Genomic DNA, 19,484 nt, shown 5'->3' with positions numbered 1-19,484 from the left:
TGTTCAGGTTGGTTCAAAGGACAAGTGCACTGGTAGAAGACTTATTGGGTGGTAAAAAGTTGTTGGGTACGGAGTAATTCGAAAATTTATGTAGTGGCGCAAGGACTAGCACCCAAAAGGAAAAGCTGCTTGCAGAAACCCCTTCCAAAAAAAAAAAAAAAGGGAAAATGGATACACCAAAGATAAAATATATTTTTGTTTCACGATTGCTTTTTTGAAAGGACAGACGCCTCAACACTTCGATTCATAGCACTTTTGGATTTAGGCTCCCGACTACAATCAGCAATTATCCATATATGCCGATTCCGAGCGCCAAAAGGAGGAAACTAGTCGACGGGGACGAGAAAAGCGATGGACGGAAGCCAGCCCGTCCTCAAAAAGATGCACCAAGCCCTAATGGCCTAAATGGGATTCATGGCCCCCGGTCGCAACCGGTAGCCTCTGCTGTGAAATTGGCTACCACAAGTGGACAATTTAAGTCGAATCTTTTCAAATTGCAGATCGACGAATTGCTTCACCAACTACGACCTGATGACGATAAACAACTTCGTTTTGTTCAGCAACCCTTACGGCGACTTAAGGAGATAATTGAAGGCATCCCAGCTAGATGCGCCAAATCAGTAAGGGATGCGGAAGTTGATTTACGAAAAGCGGGAGTAGCTATTCCGTTTCCTGAACCGCGACCTAGCCACGACGCGAAATACTTGTTGGAGTACGCTAGGCCGACAGCAATCAGTGTTGTGGGAAGCTTTGCGCTGAAGACTGCGGTGAAGGGACTGGGACACCCTACGGTCGACCTTGCAGTCACTATTCCGAAACGTCTCTTACAAAAAAAGGACTATTACAACTATCGTTATATTTACAAGCGAGCTTATTACATATCCTGTATAGCCGCAGGCATCAAGATCTCCAATGAACCGGGTTTCCATCTCAGCTACGCTTACCAAGATGACGATAAATTGCGGCCTATTATCCTTATTGAACTTACCGAACGGGCGAACGATAACAATAGTCGCTCAAAGTTGATTGTGCGGGTCATCACTGCAGTCGAAAATGACACGTTTCCTGTGGACCATACTACCGCTACCCGCCATAAGGTACGACACGTTTTTCCCACTCATGACAAGCCTGGCTTTCCGGAATTTGTTTCAGTATATAATTCTACTGTTCGCGCGGAGTCATCGGTTGCTGAGTATTCAAGAGTCTTGCATGCCGCGATCATCAAGTGCCCAGCGTTCCGGGATGCCTGCATCTTAGGACGAACTTGGCTCCGTCAGCGTGGATTTGGCACATCCATTGTCCAAGGTGGTTTTGGCCATTTCGAGTGGGCTATTCTGTTAGCGTTACTCTTGGAAAATGGATCTACCACTGAAAAGGCACTTTTCTCAAAAAGTTACAATCCGTACCAGTTATTCAAAGCCATGGTGCAATTCCTAAGTGGGAGAGACTTGACGAAGCCTTTTGTGTTTTTCAGTGACGAAATGAAACAGAAACTCCCTGTGGGAAGCGGTCCTGTTTTATTTGATGGAAAACGAGGAGTAAACCTGCTCTTCAAAATGACCTTTTGGTCATATCAACTACTTCGTCACGAAGCAGTTATCACTCTCAGCATGCTAAACGATCCTCTCTTAGACCACTTCGATAATATCTTCATCAACCGGGTGGACTACCCACTTTGCAGGTTCGATGAATATCTAACACTGAGACCCCAGTCAAGCCAGAAGACGGCCTTGGATATCCTTTCGTGCTGCTGCTCTGCCCATGGTGTGCTCACAAAAGCCCTCGGAGACAGGACGAGGCTCGTTCATATTAGTTACAGTGATAGCCCTCGGTGGCCTATTCAGTCAGACATTGGGGGTTTAGACATTAAACCTGTCGGTGTAGGGTTACTCCTTAACCAGGATACTTGCCATCGTATTGTCGACCGCGGTCCCCTGGCGGAAGATAAAGAAGCCTCTTCAGATTTTCGGGAGTTCTGGGGGGACAAAGCTGAATTGCGACGTTTCAAGGATGGTACAATCGCTGAAACTTTGGTATGGTCGGAACGCCCATCTGATGGATCAGTTATACGTCAAATAATCACATATAGTCTCTGCCGACATTTGGATTTGTTACCGGATGATATACATTTCAAAGGTTTGGATTCTGAGAAGTTCCCGGCCATCCGAGACGTCATGAGACCTCGAACAGACTTTCAACCAGTATTGGATGCGTTTAGATCACTCGAGTGCAAGCTTCGCAATCTGCACGGTTTACCTTTGACTTTTCGTCAAATGTTTGGTGCGAGCCCTATCCTGCGGCATTCGTCACTTGACATGTCAACCAGTGACCGAGGTTGGTCCAAACCAATCGATGTGATTCTCCAGTTCGAAGGATCAGCTCGATGGCCTGATGACCTCGCGGCAATTCAAATGACAAAGTTGTCATTCTTGATAAAGATTGGGGAATTATTAGAGCAGTCCGAGGGTGGCGTACCATGTAGAGTGGGCTTAGAGGACAGTGACAGCGGAATCCAGAACGCGGCGTTTCTCGACATCAGCTTCTCGCATATGTTGACTTTTCGCCTTCGTCTATATCACGAATGCGAACAAAAATTGCTGGAGAAGTGCCTCAGAGGCCGAAATATGGGGGATCAAGTAAAAGAAAACCTTGCTTCAGCTCTTATTGCTCATAAGCGGCTCTTCCCCTACCAAATTCAGCATACGCAGGCCATTCAGACGCTAGCTACCCGATTCCCGCTCCTGACGCCTACTATTCGTGCTTTTAAACTGTGGGTGAATTCGCATCTTTTCGAACCTTACTTCTGCGAGGAATTATTGGAACTCCTAGTCTGTCGTGTTTTCCTCCATCCCGAGCCATGGACAACCCCTTCGAGTGTTGGTAACGGCCTTCTCCATACCCTGTACCTCATTTCAAAATGGGATTGGCAGCACGAGCCTCTTGTGGTCGACTTTAACAACAAACTAACGCTAAGTGACTTCGCTGATATCAAAACCCGATTCGCAGCATGGCGTAAAATTGATCCACTTATGAATACCGTCAGCTTGTTTGTGGCCTCTAGTTTGGATTATGAGGGTATCGCTTGGACTCGTCGAGGAAAGCCACCAAAGGTTGTCGCTTTAAGACTCTCGAATCTTACTAGAGCGGCACTTGACCTTGTCAAGAAGATGGGAGTAGAGGTTTGCTTTTCTCATCTTTTCCGGTCTTTACTGCAGGACTATGATTTTGTCCTTCATCTCAATCCCCAAAGTGGCACGACTTCTGGAGGCCAACAATTGTATAAAAATCTTCCGGAACCGAGATCGTCTGGTAAAGTAGATGTGATAACGCATCTTCTCGGCGAACTTGACCGTATGTACGGGAGCCATATCTTGTTCTTCCACGGGAATGAAGAGTGCAAGGTGATTGCAGGTCTCTGGAAGCCGTATTCTACAAAACCTCGGGGCTTTGGCCTGAAGCTGAACTACTCGATCGCACCAGTAACCGATACGGATGCCACGGATCAAGCAGTAGTTTTAGCCAAGGACACGACCTTAAAAGATATCACTACCCTTGGTGGAGATCTCATTTCTAAGGCGGAGATAAACAGGTGAAATTTACGGGTTGGCCTTCTCTGTACTTGAGTGGACCAAGTTAATCCGTAAGTATTCATCGGAGTATTAGGGAAATGAAATTGTATTATTCAAATAATCATCGCTTTCTCGTGACTGTTCCCCCATTCAAAATAGAAAACGAACAAAATTTATCTTTAATAGAAACGACTTCATAAGTGCCTTCATCAGACGCGCGGATAGTTTTGGTATGCTCGTAAGATACGTCATGCTTCGTATCCAAAACCTGTGGCTTGGATCCCTTACCCGCATTTGAGCTACGGGTATAGCTGTAAGGGGTTAGCAGAAGTAAGCGGCGCAAAGGTCAAAAGGCAGCTCACGTGAATTCAAATGGTGGAGTTCCCCAAAACTCAAATAAGATCTCAGCGTCCCCTCCTTCATGAATATCGATGACAGAAGTCCTACCCCGGCTCATTCGGACGCTCGGCAAATCGTGAATAATTTTCGTTATGCTCTTATGGGCTTTGCATTTTCCGCTGGCACTATCACTCACAGCGGTAATGGTGAACTCGCCCGACTTTTCAGCGATTCGACGAAAGTTTGTTGTTTGGCTAGTTGCTTTCCTCTTTATACTGCCAAATGTGTAGTAAATGTCGAACGGGGCATGTCCAGACAACGAAAAGGAAAGTCTTTCACCGACACAATAGTCCACTTTAGATTCCAGCGGAATGATGGTAGGAACATCGGATATTGTGACCCTCACAGATGAGCCATCATATTCTGTCGTGCGAAGACAACCGCGCGCGTCTCGCACTTTACGTATCGTAATCACATGCTGGCCTAAATCAAGGTACCGCCGAGGGACAGGTAGATTATACAAACGGGAACTGACATTCGGAATAGAAAGGATATCAGTTTTCGAATTTGAATGGTGCCTGACACCGATCTCTATCGCAAACGGGGGAATCCCTTCCAAGATTATAGGGATACTTTCATCTCCGTCGCTTTCTTCTCTGCAAAATCCATATATACGGTTTGGAGATTGAAATTGGGCGGAAGGGCGGGGATTGACCCTCTGAGAAACCGTAAATTGATTCGACTTGCTGGGTTCAAAATTATACAAGTTGTCACCAATATCTGTAAACTTGTACAAATATTCCCCAGCCCTCGAAGTTTCCATGCGTATGGATGCGGAATTCAAAGCCGCAGTCAAACTCTTCGGGCGTGAAGTAACACCAGACTTGGTTTTGCGCTGCTGCTCGTATCTCACACTATAAGGTGGACTCCCTTTGAACTGTATATCCATCGTATCTTCATCGCCCTCGCAGACGTCACCCTTCCTGAGAAGAGTTCTGTTCACTAGCAAGTTGCCATCAATTGAGGCGATGACAGGTCGAGGAATCCAAGAAACATTGAATAGCTGTGCAGCTTTGTCAACGGATCCGGGGCAAGTGGCGTCACTGACCTCCAGGAGTTCATATCTTCCGGCCTGGTCGACTTGTATCACACTATTTTCATTCCAAAAAACCTTTTCAACTGGCGTTGTCTCTGTCTTGTCGGTATTCCGATACCTCACTCTCCATGGCGCCTCTCCCTCCAGCCTTAGGGGAAGGTCAACCTTTCTGTCTTCTAAAGCAAAGGCAACCCGCTTTTTATCAACTTGACCAAAGGAAACACTAGGCCTCTTCAGACGAGCTTCAATTCTAATTTCCTCGTTCAAGGGACGCCTACAATTCGATTTGTCGGTAACGCTCACGAGGCCAAGAATATAATCACCACCTTTAAGAAGCTGCTCGGTTGTTAACGTTGCTACCTCAGCAGTGCTTGTAAAATCATATTTGAGCCTCTTGCCGTCGTGAATTAGCTCATATTGTAGGTCCCATGGAGGTTCACCGGAGAAAATTATATCCACAGCAACAGGTTCACCGAAACATGCCTTCCGGCTTGTGACAGGACCCACGAAGTGAGCGGATGCTGGAGGCTTCACATTTTGTTCCAAAGTCGGTATTTTATCTTTCAGCGACCGACTTTCGTACACAAGGTCAGATATATCGAGAAATTGGTACCGGTATCGACCTGCCTCGGTAGGAGTTAATTCAAGGTGACCCCGCAGGCTGTCAAGAGAGAGGATTCTCGTCTGTATCCCCTTAGAATGTTCGATGGAATAACGAATCTTAAAAGGAGGAGTGCCGATAACGTCCAAGTCTATCAAAAGCCCAACTGAATGATTCGCGCATTGATCGTAGACATACTCTTTGCGGATTGACAACTGGGGCTCAGGTGGATTATGGAGGAAACATGATGACGGCTCGAGTACGTCCCCTGAACAAAACTGGCTGGAGACGCTAATGATATCATACCAGCCTTGTTCCTTGATGCGCGGCTTATCATCCATGTTTTTCAGGACAACTTCGTGATATTCTGGTTGTGCAAGGTGATCGCTTTGTCGAGGCTTATCGCTGAAAGAGTAGACAATGGTAAAAGGGGTGTCAGTTGCTTGGGAACGTCCAGAAGAATGGATATGAACTGGGAGTGCGATTGAGTCCCCTTTCGCTGCTTTAAGGAAGGTTTGAGGAGTGCAGCCAGCAAGTGAAATCCGAGGTCGCTCATGGACGAAAAATCGCCGTGATTGAAGACCATCCCTTGTCGAATCTGAATCACCGATTCGCATACTGGTATAATTCACAATATTCCCATAAGTATCTTGTACCTCATCAATCGCATAAATCCATTCGCCTCCTGCGTTGAGAGATTCGTTTAATGGAATACTGATGGTCTGTGAGCTAGCCCGCAAACTATCAGGGTGATCGAGATACGTTCGGCCGACAGGATGGGAGACAAGACTTTCGGGCTGAATGCTTTGATAAGATACCCCGCGGTCCACATCATTAAGCATACGCCTATACTTAATCTTTAGGGGGGGGGTTCCCTGGATTTCCAAGGTGAGATTTGAAAGCTCGCCTTTGCATTTATGAACTGCAGATTCACGAATAATTGCCCTTGGACAAGTAACAACGGGGGTGTCATGGGATTTGCGATGAACTTCAAGGCCTGATTCATCTATAACTCTCTGAAGCCGATAAATCCCAGGCTTCCTAACAGTATATAGTAAATCCCGGGGGCTGAACTGATCCGATTTTACGTGAAACTTATCTGCTTGTCGCCTTAGCTGTTTTGCTAGCCTTTGGGAGATTGAAATTGTCTCATTTTCGCCAGATTCGAGATCAAATCGTAACAACTCAATTGCGATTGGGGTCGTTTGATTTATTCGAATTGGAAGAGTTACCGTAGGATGTGACTCGTCTAAACAAAACGGATACCGCTGTGGATTTAAAATCGCAGACCTGGCCAGAACACTGTTATTACAGAGGGTCCAATCGTTTAAAATGTGCAGATGCCACAAGCCTTACCCCTCCGGAAGAATGTGTATAATTTGCTTTCCCAAAATGAGGGATGAGTTGTGTAGAATGTCTGCCGGCTTCACTCTCCGTTCCGATATCGACAGTTCTCTATCATACGCGAGTTTTACCACGGCTGCAATCCACGTATCGATCGGGATCTGACAAAACGAGTTAACACGCGAGGATACACCAAAGGATTTGGCAAAAGTTACTGGAATGTGAAACATCAAAAAGACATTCGCAACCGCATGCAGTAGGAACACGGCAAGCGATGTTGAAAATGCCCATTCCAGCCACGGTATTCTTAGAGCCGGAAGACCAAACAAAAAAGCCGCGTCGATCGAGATCCATTTGAGAAAAAGCCATGTTGAGTCAAGGTCATCCGAAGATTCCCAGTATTCATACAGACGCCATGCATTCAGGAAGACATAGAAGGCTGCAACATAAAGTCGCTGCGATGGGGCGTCGATGATGTCGAATGCTATTAGGGGAATATTCGCATCTTGGCCATCGCCCTGGACAGATGGATGGGGTTTATTGGGAGCAGTTTGCGATCGGGTGCCGTCCTGTGATAACACACTATCATATGAATGCTTCGTCCCATGGGTCCTTTCAGACGTTTTTGGCGTTTGGGGGAAGGCAGATCTTAATCGAGGAGTGTCACTCATCGCATTATGCGAAGGCAGATAGTAGTCGAGTATAAGCTGGGGATTGTGTACAATTAAGCATTGCAACCTTGGTACAGAGATGTATCATTTAATCCTTAACCCAAAATAAATAAATAAAAATCCTTTTTGAAATTGTACGGAGTACGGAGTAGTACGGAGAACTCCATACATAAAAGCCTTCACGAGGTTTCAACTGTTTAGGTAATCAGCCAACAAGCTAATGTAAGTAATTCCCAAGCGAGCCGATCACCCAAGTGAACCGATCACCAAAACCACTGTATCCCAACTAGTTAGTTTTGAATTCAAATTATCTCAACACAACAACACTCAATTAAATTCAATTAAATTACACTTGGTTGAGGATATCTTAATCTTGTATGCTCAAGAGTATCACAATTACTACAGCATTGTGGAGCTTATCAGTATGAAGCAGGCTCAGATAATGAGAGATTGCAAAATTAAATAACTACTAGTTTAACAGATGCTGCAGACTTTGCAGATACTGTAGATAGATCTAGAAGACTTTAAATCTCTTTTTTAGTTAAATCTTCTACTTTTTATTAAATTCAGCATCTAGATCTCTTGTGTTTTTGCTTCTCTATCTTATTTGTGTTGAATATATTCTGATATTGCTTCTTCATAATTGTGGCACTGACTATTCTATATTCATAAATCTTGATAATTTAGTCAAAATCTTTTATAAAGTCTTGAGACTAATTCTTCACTAAACTCTTAATCTTATTCATCTGCCAGTGTAATTGCTGAGAATTATTAAATATTTGAAGTACCCAAGACATAATTGAATTGCTAGAGCTGCTGCATGAGAGAATAGAGATCTATAGTTGAATATTCAGCTGCTGGAGAATATAGTCAGATCAAAAGAGCACTATTCCAGCTGTCTTAAAGTTATTTTGAATAATCTGAGATTTGAAGACTGCAGTGCATACTGTAAAGTAAGTATCTAGAAAATCTGTTTTTCAAATAACATTAAATTCAAGTTATATTTACTACTGAACTAGATCTCTATATGCTTGCTTTAAAACTAAGAAAATACTCACATCTAGTAACTGCAAAAGATGAAAGAAATAAGATAGTATGCAAAGACATATTATAGTATTATTCTTGCAAATTTAATTAAATTCTAAAGTAAAATAACTGCTGTACTTATTCAGAATAAGAAGAATAAAACTATTAACTCTGTATAGATTTGCTGCAGAAATAAAGATTCATTGAAGTTATTTAAGATTTATTTCATCAGTAGTTCAGTTATTTGAACTAGTATCTAGTCTATAGTCTTCTGAAAGATCTTCAAACCACTCTTTTAACAAGCTCTGATCTTTAAAAATGATATAGAGAGATAGAGCTTATTTTGAAGTATTTACTGCTTCAATTATAGTTATCTACTTATAATTATCAGGCTATAGAAGCTTTGCTCTACTATAGCACTCACTACTAGTAATAATCTTAGTAGTGGTACAGAGTTCTATAGCAAAGCCAGTCTCATCAAAGTTATATATATTCTCTGGCAGAATTCCATGCTTAGTAATTGTATCTCTCAAGATCTTAAATTAATTCTTCATAATCTGCTGATCTTTGCACTTAGCACAGTTATAATTATAGTGTCTAGAATAGCAGCTTTAGAGCTTCAGACAGCATGTTACTAGATTTAACACTTAGTTCTTGCCAACACATAGAGAGAGGTTGGTGGAGATAATAGAATCTCATATAGTAAAAGGATAATTAGCTGTATCTTCAACCAATACAGGCCAGGGGGGATTCCACATTTAGCTTGATTCAGCACTTATTTAACTAGTCTATCTTCTTCACCAGGTGGCTTACTGGTAAAATGAGCTGCAGGTGCACTCTAGGGTGCGAGGTTTGAATCCTTCAACTAGCACACTTTTTTACCCACCAAAGTTGCAGTGTAAAAAGCAACCCATGTATGCTTATAGCTCTACTAAGCTACTTACTATCTTTTACCTAATGATAACTAATAATTAGGTAGAGATAGTAAGTCCATCTAGCATTTGGTGAAGCTAAAATAAATGTGACTGGGTAGGCTCCACTGCACTACTAAAAGCTACTTACTATCTATTATCTAGTAAATAGATGGGGGGGGTTTAGTGTGGGTGATCACCTAGGTTACTGCCTGATTACTGCCAAGCTGCCAAATAACCTGTTTGGACCAGTGTAAGGATTCGCCGCGAACCCCTTACACAGACAAACAGCACCTATGAGGGCCAGAGAGCTCGGCTTGCAAGCTGCTGGGAGTTGCATGTGTCCTTGTGAGGCACTAAGTCACATGCTCACAAGCACACATAAAAGACTGTTACTGCATGAACCCCTTGCTGAGAGCCAGTGGCAATCTTGTTTACAAGTTGTACATAGTTGCCAGAATACAGACCTTTACCTTGTGTACTCTTTTCCATGTATATTTCCCCTAGAGATTCATTGTCACGCTGATCCACACATACAATCCTCACAACCAGGGAGGGTGGGAAGTAGATTATATAATTAGTACAGAGTGATCAAGATCACTAATTCAGCTCCATCTCAATTCATTATGTATTGTACAGGAGCTTCTGCTTCTGATGAATCTACATTAATTGACATACTCTCTGCAACACTAGACAGTATAATCACTTCAACTCTGAACAGCCAGTCTGCTCTGATGATGGAAATAGAGACATGTGTACAGCATGCACTTGATAGTGCTCTGAATGCCCAGCTAAAGAAGATTCAGATGCAGTATAAGTTGTGTCAGAAGAAGTAAAAAGTAGATATCTATATTATATATATTCTTTTGTTGATTCTTGCTCTCTTCTGTTCTGTTTTTATACTATATAAGATATCTATATTAGCTTGACTGATACTCTCTGGCTTCTACTTGCTAGTATTTCTACTGAATAAAGAGCTTTCAGAATAGAGAGCTGATAACAAAGCAGAAGCTGCTCTAGTTTCTATCTGAATATATAATTAACTGTCCAGTCAAAAGATCTTATTATTTCTGCAACTGTACAAATAAGAATGAAGAGCCTGTTGTGCAAACCCTGGACTAATTATTTATCAAGATCTATAAAACTACAATTGTTAATCTCTAAAGCTACTAATAAAGTTATTATACAAACTCTCACTCTTATTCAGTTAACCAGGCTATCTGGATTCTGCTTGAAACTCATTCAAGACAGAAGCATAAATGCAAGAGAGCAGAGTTTATAAATTACAGTGCAGGAACTCTACTGAATAAATATTATAAGAAGAATATTATATAACTGGTTAAGTACTGCTGGCAGAGCTGATCAGAGTTCAAAAAAGATCAGTTAGTAGAGCTATATCTCTGCACTATAGTGGACTTTCTAATAAGCTACAGCATGCTTCTCCACAGTGAATTCTGCTGTATAGTACAGCTAGCTGATCTCTTCACTCTGAAGCTAACAAATAAAGACTTAATTTCTTACTTTCTTATAATTTTGATTATGAGAAATGACAAGACTAATCAGATGAGCTGAATTAAATATGCTATAGTAATATACTATTGTAATTTCTTGCTTTGTACTATAGTACAGATAGTCTTTTATCTCTTCTACTGATGAAATATTATATGAGAGCCACTATCTTAGTTTTATAACTGTCAGAACTGGTATCAGCTGCATCTAATCAAGAGAGATAATGTAAGAAAGCTTCTGTTATATAAGATTCAGCTGAACTAAATTTAATACATCTACAGTGGAACAGAGTTTTCCAGTCTAAAGAAGACTTATATTAAGTAAGCTGCTGAAGTCAGACATGCAGAGCAAATTAAAATCAGTAAGAGTCAGATTTACTGTGCTAAAAGATAAAACAGTAATACTCTCAGCCAGTACTATCTAACTAATATTCTCAGAAAGTTTGTACAGACTATAGCTGACTTTAACTTCTGTACATCTGGAAACTTTTATCTGCTGTAGACTAAAGTGCCTGTATCTAAGTTACTAGAGTGTGCTATCTGATTCTAAGTTAATAACTAAATGCAGTGATTTGAGTTATATAATATTTAAAACTCTAACTTCTGTCTTTAGAGACTAGAGCTAAGAAGATTTTCAGATTAGAGTAATTCTTGAGATTAGCTTAGAGAATCTTCTGCTGTGCAGCTAGATAGAGATAATCTGACTACTTAAGAGCTTCTATATCTGGTTTATTATTTCTGTACAGTTCTTCTGTAAGACTCTGTTATTCTTCAGTCTCTCTTCTCTAATTATTCTCTATAGATCAGCTCTGTATTTATAAGAGAGAACTATTATTAGTTTGCAAAGATAGTCTGAATGGCCAACACTTATAAAAAGAAGCTATATATAATATAGCTACAGCAGATAGTGTTTACAATAATAGATCAGCTGTATATTATACAGTAGAATCTAGATGTAGTCTGTGGTTATTTATATACTGCTCTGGAAACAGAACTGCAAAAAATTAACAACTAATTAGAAGTACTGTCTAGTAAGCAGGTTTTTTTTCTTGTATAAGTATTTTCTGCTGATTAAAAAATGATGACAGCAGCTGCTGTCTTTAAAGATAAAGATAAAGAGAAAAACAGTAATTCTACAGTATTTAGAGAAGCACAAGCTTCAGTCTGTTTATTAGAAATAGCTCCAGTCTCTGCTAGTATCTCTGTTTCAGCCATATATTAGCTTTCTTGTACAATCACTATAGTTTCAGATCTGTGGCAGAAATGAACAGTTAATCTGAAGAATAGCTCTTGAGTATAGAGTCTAGATATCTTGTATAAAGCAAAATAGCAGTCAGATAATATAGAGAGAATGTTTTACAGCAGAAGAAAGATGATTATTAATTATATTAACAGACAGAGACAGAGAAGTGCCAGTAGTAGTACTGCTGTAGAGAAACTAGAGCTTGTATAGCAGTATAAAAAGCTTAGTTTAAACAAATTATTCAGAATACTGTGAGTGAAAAAGAAACTGTTCTGATTCTTATTATAGCAAACTCTATTTATTATACCCAGCACAGTCTGTTGTATAATAAAAAGATAAAGAAGAAGAGATATTAAATACATGATAGTAATTTACTTAACTTTATCTCTTAGAGCTACTGGTTCTGAATACTGGGTAGAAGTACAAATTATATTCAGATACTATATACAGAGCTTGTATAACTAGATAAGAGCAGTTGAGAAAAATTACAAAGAAAAGAAAGAAAGCAGACAAGCTAGAAAAAAAAGTTTATATATATCTAGTTTAAGATAATAGAATTACTCTGAGAGTTATTCTCTAGCTTCTCAGACTTCTTAGTCTTGTACAAAAAGACTGATGATAGATCTTCAAAGTGAAGTAGAGAGAAATTAGTTTTAATATAAATAAAATTATTTGCTGTTCCACTTTCAAGAAGAAGAATTAGATAGACAGAAGACAGTTTCAGACTGACTCTGCTGTCTAATATATATAAGTGGTTAGCAGCTCTGTATAAACTTGATTCTCTGTTATTATATCTTACTACAGATTCTGACCTGCCATGCAGAGAGCAGTAGAATATATAGTCTGATTATTTACAGCTTCCACATGTGTCTCTAAAGTAACTGTATGCACAATAATATTATAAAAATAAAGCTATAGACTTCATCTCTATACATCTGTTGCAGATACTGCTTCAGTGCAAAGTTTTCCTGTGTAATTAAATCAGAATTACATTAATGTATAACTAATGATGTATATTAATCTGATAGAGAAAAATTTATTCAAGAATAAACTTTACATTTCTTTCTGGTTAAGCAAGCAGTTACTGTGACTGAAGAGAGTAAATATACAGAATCAGCTGATTCTGTTTAATAAAGAGACAGAGTGATTAATTATTAGTTTGAGCTCAGATAGCAGCTTCAGTAAGATTCTGCTTTATCTGATCAGAGTGGAAGAGAGTTTATTAAATAAGTACTCTATATCAACAAGTTAGCATCTTCTTCTCACATTTCACTAACACACAGAGCTATACAGACATTTTCTTTCTCAGATTTATAAAGAAGAGAGAAGAGAGAGACAAGTAAAGATCTTAGTAATAAAGAATATTATAGTAATATAAAGTTATGAAATTATTCTGTAAGTCAGTCAGCTTGCTATTATATAATTAATGAATGATAGCTGATGCATAATCTACAGAAAGACTTATAAGAGAAGCAAAGTAATAATAATAATAAAGACTCTGATAAACAGACTTAAAGTAAAAGAAAGAGAGAAGAGAAAAAAAGAGAAGAAAAGAAAAGAAAGAAAGAAAAAGAAAATCTGTTGTTAAGATAATACTTAATCTACTGTTTACTGATTCTGATACCACCTGCCATACAGTATATTAATATAACATATATAAATAAACAAAGCATTGAGACAGCATTACAGCTACATCAGACACTAGTGCTGAGTAGTACTGCTATACACATACTCTGTTCTGTACAGAATAGAGAATAATATAATCATACTATATAGATATCTAGCTATCTACAGAATCTATATTTACCTGCTCTACAGAATTTTCTCTGAGATCCCCAGCTGCTGATATAAGTTATTACAGATGATTGGTTGGTTATTCAGTAAGTGCACTCTAATACTGCTATTCCAGTCATACAGTGCTGTCTGAAAGATCTCTGTAATAAAGAACTCTTACTGATTCAAATAGCTAACTCAGCACCACTGTTACAAATGTAGACCTAGACCAACCAAGTATTGGATGATGTCAGATGTTCAGAGGTACTTACATAACCCCAATTCTGAATGTATAAGAATCTTACAATCTGTATGAATTGTGGGAACCTCAGTATTCAGTCTTCTAGTTAGAGAATCTTTATGTTCTACACACAACTCTCTTTCATCAGTTGCAGACATTGTGTCTACTTAGCTCTTTTGTACCTTTAATTCTGAGAAAATCTACATAATCTATAACCAGTTCTCCTAACATTCTGAACACTCTGATATATAATTGCCTAAGTCAGTACAATGCCACCAAGACCTATGAGATGAACTATAATAACATCTCATGTTGCAGATCTGACAGAGATAGACATCAATATGAAGAAGGTGAATATTAATGAAGGTGCTGGTAGCAGTAGAGCCACTACCAGTAAGATACTAGTAGATGATATGGGCAACAGAGATACACTTCTCAATATATTAGATGAAACCTGAAGAAAGAAGATCTTTAAAGAAAAGAAGACATGTTTGCAAAAGAATCTAGCAGATATATATGAATGAAATAAAATGTACAAACTGCAAAAATAGATCAAACATGAACAGAGATTGGCAAATAATAATTTTTTCTTGAAATTTCTCTTGCAGACATAACTGACAGAGAAATCAGATGACTTCAAGAATGTAAAATCTTCAAAAGTATCTTATTACCACAGTAAATCACTTGACAAGTGTAAAAGATGGCTAGCCTCAATAAAACAGTATTTTCATCTAAGAAAATCACTATGAAAAGCAACAGATGCTGTTAGAATTGACTGAGTATTCAGCTATTTTCATGATAAACTCCAGATGCATTGGCAGATGTTGGAAATAGAAGAAGAACAAATACCTACATTATAGAAAGAGTTCAAAACATGATGTAAGAATGATATTGAACTCAAGATAACTCACTGTTGAGATATAATACAATAATATTACAATACTACTTAGTAAAAAGATTAATTAATATCTTCATTTTTTATATACATTGCTGAACTTAAACAAGATCTGGAAAATCTACTAGATGAATTCTTCTGTATACTCTTTCTATAGACAAAGCTCAAAACAATTATTTGAAGTGAACTTAATAAGTGTTACAAATGTAGATCTAGATCAACCAAGTATTGAATGATGTCAGATATTCAGAAGTATTCATGTGGCTCTAACTCTGAATGTATAAAGATCACATGATTTATATAAATTATGGGAACTCCAGTATTCAGTCTTCTAGTTAGAGAATCTCTATGTTCCATGAATAACTCTCTTCCATCAGTTGCAGGCATTGTACATACTTAGCTCTTTTGTACCTCTAATTCTGGGAAAATCTATATAATCTATAATCAGTTTTTCTAATATTCTGAATGCTCTAATATATGATTGCCTAAGTTGGTATGATATCATCAAGATCCACAAGATAAACCACAACAACATCTCATGTTGCAGACCCAATAGAGGTAAACACCAATATGAAGAAGATGAATATTAATAAAGATACTGATAGTAGTAAAGTCACCACCAGCAAGACACCAGCAGATAATATAGGCAATAGAGATACACCCCTCAATATATTAAATAAAATCTGAAGAGAGAAGATCTTTGAAGAAAAGAAGACATGTCTGCAAAAGAATCTAGCAGATATATGTGAACAAAATAAGATATGCAGACTGCAGAAGCAGATAAAATATAAACAGAGAATAGTAAATAATAATTTCTCTTTAGAATTTCTCTTACACACACAACTGATAGAGAAGTCAGATGATTTTAATAATGTGAAGTTCTCAAAAGCATCTTACTATCATGGCAAATTACTTGATAAGTGTAAATTGTGGTTAGCTTTAATAAGACAGCAGCTTTATCTGAGAAAATCATTATAAAAGACACCAGATATGATTAGAATTAATTAGGTATCCAGCTATTTTTGTGACAAACTCCAGATGCATTGGCAGATATTGGGAATAGAAGAAGAACAACTACTCACATTATGAAATGAATTCAAGATATGATGTAAGAATGATATTGAATCTGAGATAACTTGTAGTTAAGACATGCAGCATTATCATAACACTGTTCAATAAGAGAATTAATTTATACTCTTGTTTTTCATATACATTGCTGAACTCAAACAGAATCTGAACAGTCTATCAGATGAATTTTTTTATATATTCTTTTTATAAATAAAGCTCAGATTAATCATCTAGACTGAACTGAATAAACTGCAACATCAACCAAAAATAGTTATAGAATTATAAGAACAAGTGATGCTTATTAAGTTCATTCTAGAAAAGAAGAAGCAAAGTCAGTAGAACAAGAACTAAAATAAGAAGAAATAGAAAATCTCAATCTCTCAAGAGAAAGATGTGTCTCAATAAGACAATAAGAAAGATTATCCACAAATAAAGAAAATGCTGGCAAAATCACTTTCAAAAATGTCAGAAGAAGAACATAAATAATAAATAGATGGAGAGCTCTGTCTAAGATGTAGTTAAGCAGGTTATAAAGCAAAGTTCTGTACAAATAGCTTTAACAAGTTTCAGTAGATAGATGAAAAGAACAAGAACTAGATAAAGACTAGAGCTGTAAAGCTCATGCAAGATCCAGATTAAACATTAGAAAGACAGAGTGTTAATTTAATAAAGAAGGCAAGCAGGCACAGTATGTATCTGTTAGTTATACTGACTACACTGTCAGATGATCTTATAGAGTAAGCTGCACTGTTGAACTCAGATATTACAGTGGATAGTATCTTCTACAAACTGGCATCCCAATTAAACTGGAATCAACCAGAGACACTTATAAAAGTTATTGAGATGTTGAACAGAGCTGAGGCTGATTAATATAATATCTACAAGACTTAACTCACTATAATAGACTTCATGAGAACCACAAAGATGGTAAGATGTATGTTCACAGTGATTGACATGATTGACATGAACATAATTCTAGACATGCTGTAATTAGAAGATTTTAACTCAGATATAAACTGGAAGAACAAGATATAATATTACTGACTCTCAGAGAAAATAGTGGAACTTCTAAATATAAGTAAATTTCTTCAAGCAGTGTACATCAAGAATAAACTCTCTTATATTATTTTTACATCAGACAACAATCAAGTTCTGACAGAAGTGCCTGAGTGATTAAGAGACTACAAAAATATTTTCTCAGAAGATAAAGTGGCAGAGTTGCTAAAATTAATGAAGATCAGTTATCTGAGTATTCTTAAAGACAGCTGTAAACTTCTGTACATACTAATTTATAAACTATCACCCAAGCAGACAGAGATTCTATAAGAGTACATCAAGAACAAGTTATGCAAGAGTTGAATATATCTGTTATAAAGTCTGACAGAAGCTCCAGTATTATTTATACTCAAGACTAATAGAGAACTCAGATTCTGTATTAATTATTATGGTCTTAATACAATTATAGTAAAGCACCATTAAGGTAGTTCACCACTAAATAAGCCACACCACTAAATGAGCCAAATTTTGCCAAATGCTCCACGCAACAAATTTATTAAATATCTCAACAACCAGATCTTTATTATTAAATAGCTATTAAATATTAAATAAATGTATTCTTTAAAGCATAGAAATTAGTATAGTTAGAAAAATAAATAGGTAGACGGCCTAATATTACAGCCAGAGTGAGAGATTTGAAGGGTAGATAGAAAAGAATTCAAAGAAATGTCAACAGTAGATTTCTCAGCTAGGGAGCCTAATACCTTGCTAGGGATGCTTGTAGAGCTCTTATTTCCTCTTTTGAAAGATTGTATAGGTTCTTTGTGATAAGGCTCTTTAGTAGAGAAGTCCTTCCAACAGTGCTTTAAAGCTGGTGCTTGAAGTTCTGACTGCTGGCATTTATTAGCATGTTCAACTGTCTGTTTTTTCTTCTCTGCTAGTTGTAAAGCCTTCTTCTTCTTATAAGCAATATGTTGTATCTTTCTTTGCCTAGCATGTTTGATTTTTTTGGCCTCTTGTTGCTTCCAGATCTTTTTATAGATATTCTTCTGTTCAATCTGTCTTTTTTTAACATTCCTAGCAGTCTGCTTTTTTTGAGGCTCTTGTTGAAGTTTTTGTCTCTTGTGTTTGAGCAATTTTATCAGCTTTTTCAGTCTCTATTTTATTCAGGTGCTTGTGTGCCTTAAGAACTTTTATTGGAGACCAGAACTGTGCTTGACTAGAATTATCTCTATTGAGTAGGTCTAGGGGCTTGCCTTACTTGTGGTGTTGCTTCTCTATCACTAGAGTTGATTTTAGCTGCTGATTCTCATGTTCTAGCAGTTCATTACAAAGAGCAAACTACTCACTGGCTTGGATAATCTGTCAAATGCTCTGTGAATTTAGACTGTGCTAGAGATGTATACTCTTGATCTCTTGTCAGAGCTGGTGCATATTACTAGAAATAGAAGATTTAACTGACAGTGTAAAGGCTTGAGCAGTTTCAAATCAGTATAGTTAATATTGAGGATCCAGAGAGTTAATTCCAGTCTTTGCAAAGCCAGCAAGTATATTTTTAACTGTCAAAGTCTTCTTTCAAGCCACATTGAATAGTCTCCAGAAATCCCTTTTTGTTATTTGAATATAGCTCATTTCTTGATGTAGTAGTGCTTCCAGCTTATTAGAATATGCCTTGCTCAGCAGTCCAAAGATCTCAACATCAAGAGATTGCAAATGGTGGGTTGAATGCAGTGGGAGAATCATAAGAAAAATCTTTTTATGGTCAGTGTATTTGATAAATTTCATATTTATATAAGAGGAATGGCTATCTAGTAGAAGCAGACATCTTTCTTAACCAGCTTGTTTCTTAGTATGCTAATTGAAAATCTGTTTCAACCACTCCAGTTCATATTCATTATTGCTTCAACTATTTGTTGAAGCTGTAAAGTAAGCTCATTCACTTCTATTATAATTATCTAGCTATGTATCCTGGAGATCTCATGATTTACTCTGGCAAATAAGAGCTGGAGGTAGTGCAATTTCTTTAGCAGAGACTGAGCAGAGCAATGAGAGGAATTCCTGACTACTATTCTGAGTAGTGGCATTCTTTCCAGCTTGTAGAGCTTCAATAGAGACTAATTGCTTTGAGACATGGCAGGAGTCTAGAAGGAATTCTTTTTCATCAAAGTTGTAGATATTTGAGAGCTCAAGATTATATTGATTA

General features: G+C 38.0%; 2 protein-coding genes across 2 annotated transcripts; one reads left to right on the top strand and one right to left on the bottom strand.

Annotated features, from left to right (window-relative positions):
* Positions 1–296: 296 nt before the first annotated feature.
* On the top strand, positions 297–3,593 carry D8B26_001179 (uncharacterized protein; the record flags this gene model as incomplete). Its single annotated transcript, XM_003065208.2, has 1 exon — positions 297–3,593. One exon carries the CDS (start codon positions 297–299, stop codon positions 3,591–3,593), a length of 3,297 nt encoding a protein of 1,098 aa, XP_003065254.2.
* On the bottom strand, positions 2,397–7,717 carry D8B26_001178 (uncharacterized protein). Its single transcript, XM_003065207.2, has 4 exons — positions 7,165–7,717; positions 6,962–7,110; positions 3,932–6,895; positions 2,397–3,880 (listed from the first exon to the last, which is right to left on the bottom strand). The coding sequence occupies exons 1-4, from the start codon at positions 7,618–7,620 to the stop codon at positions 3,691–3,693; spliced, it is 3,759 nt and encodes a 1,252-aa protein (XP_003065253.2). The 5' UTR covers positions 7,621–7,717; the 3' UTR covers positions 2,397–3,690.
* Positions 7,718–19,484: the final 11,767 nt, after the last annotated feature.

This window comes from Coccidioides posadasii, chromosome 1 (genome assembly GCF_018416015.2).
Source record: "Coccidioides posadasii str. Silveira chromosome 1, complete sequence".
Classification (NCBI taxonomy): domain Eukaryota; kingdom Fungi; phylum Ascomycota; class Eurotiomycetes; order Onygenales; family Onygenaceae; genus Coccidioides; species Coccidioides posadasii.
This window is presented reverse-complemented; position numbering and strand designations above follow the sequence as displayed.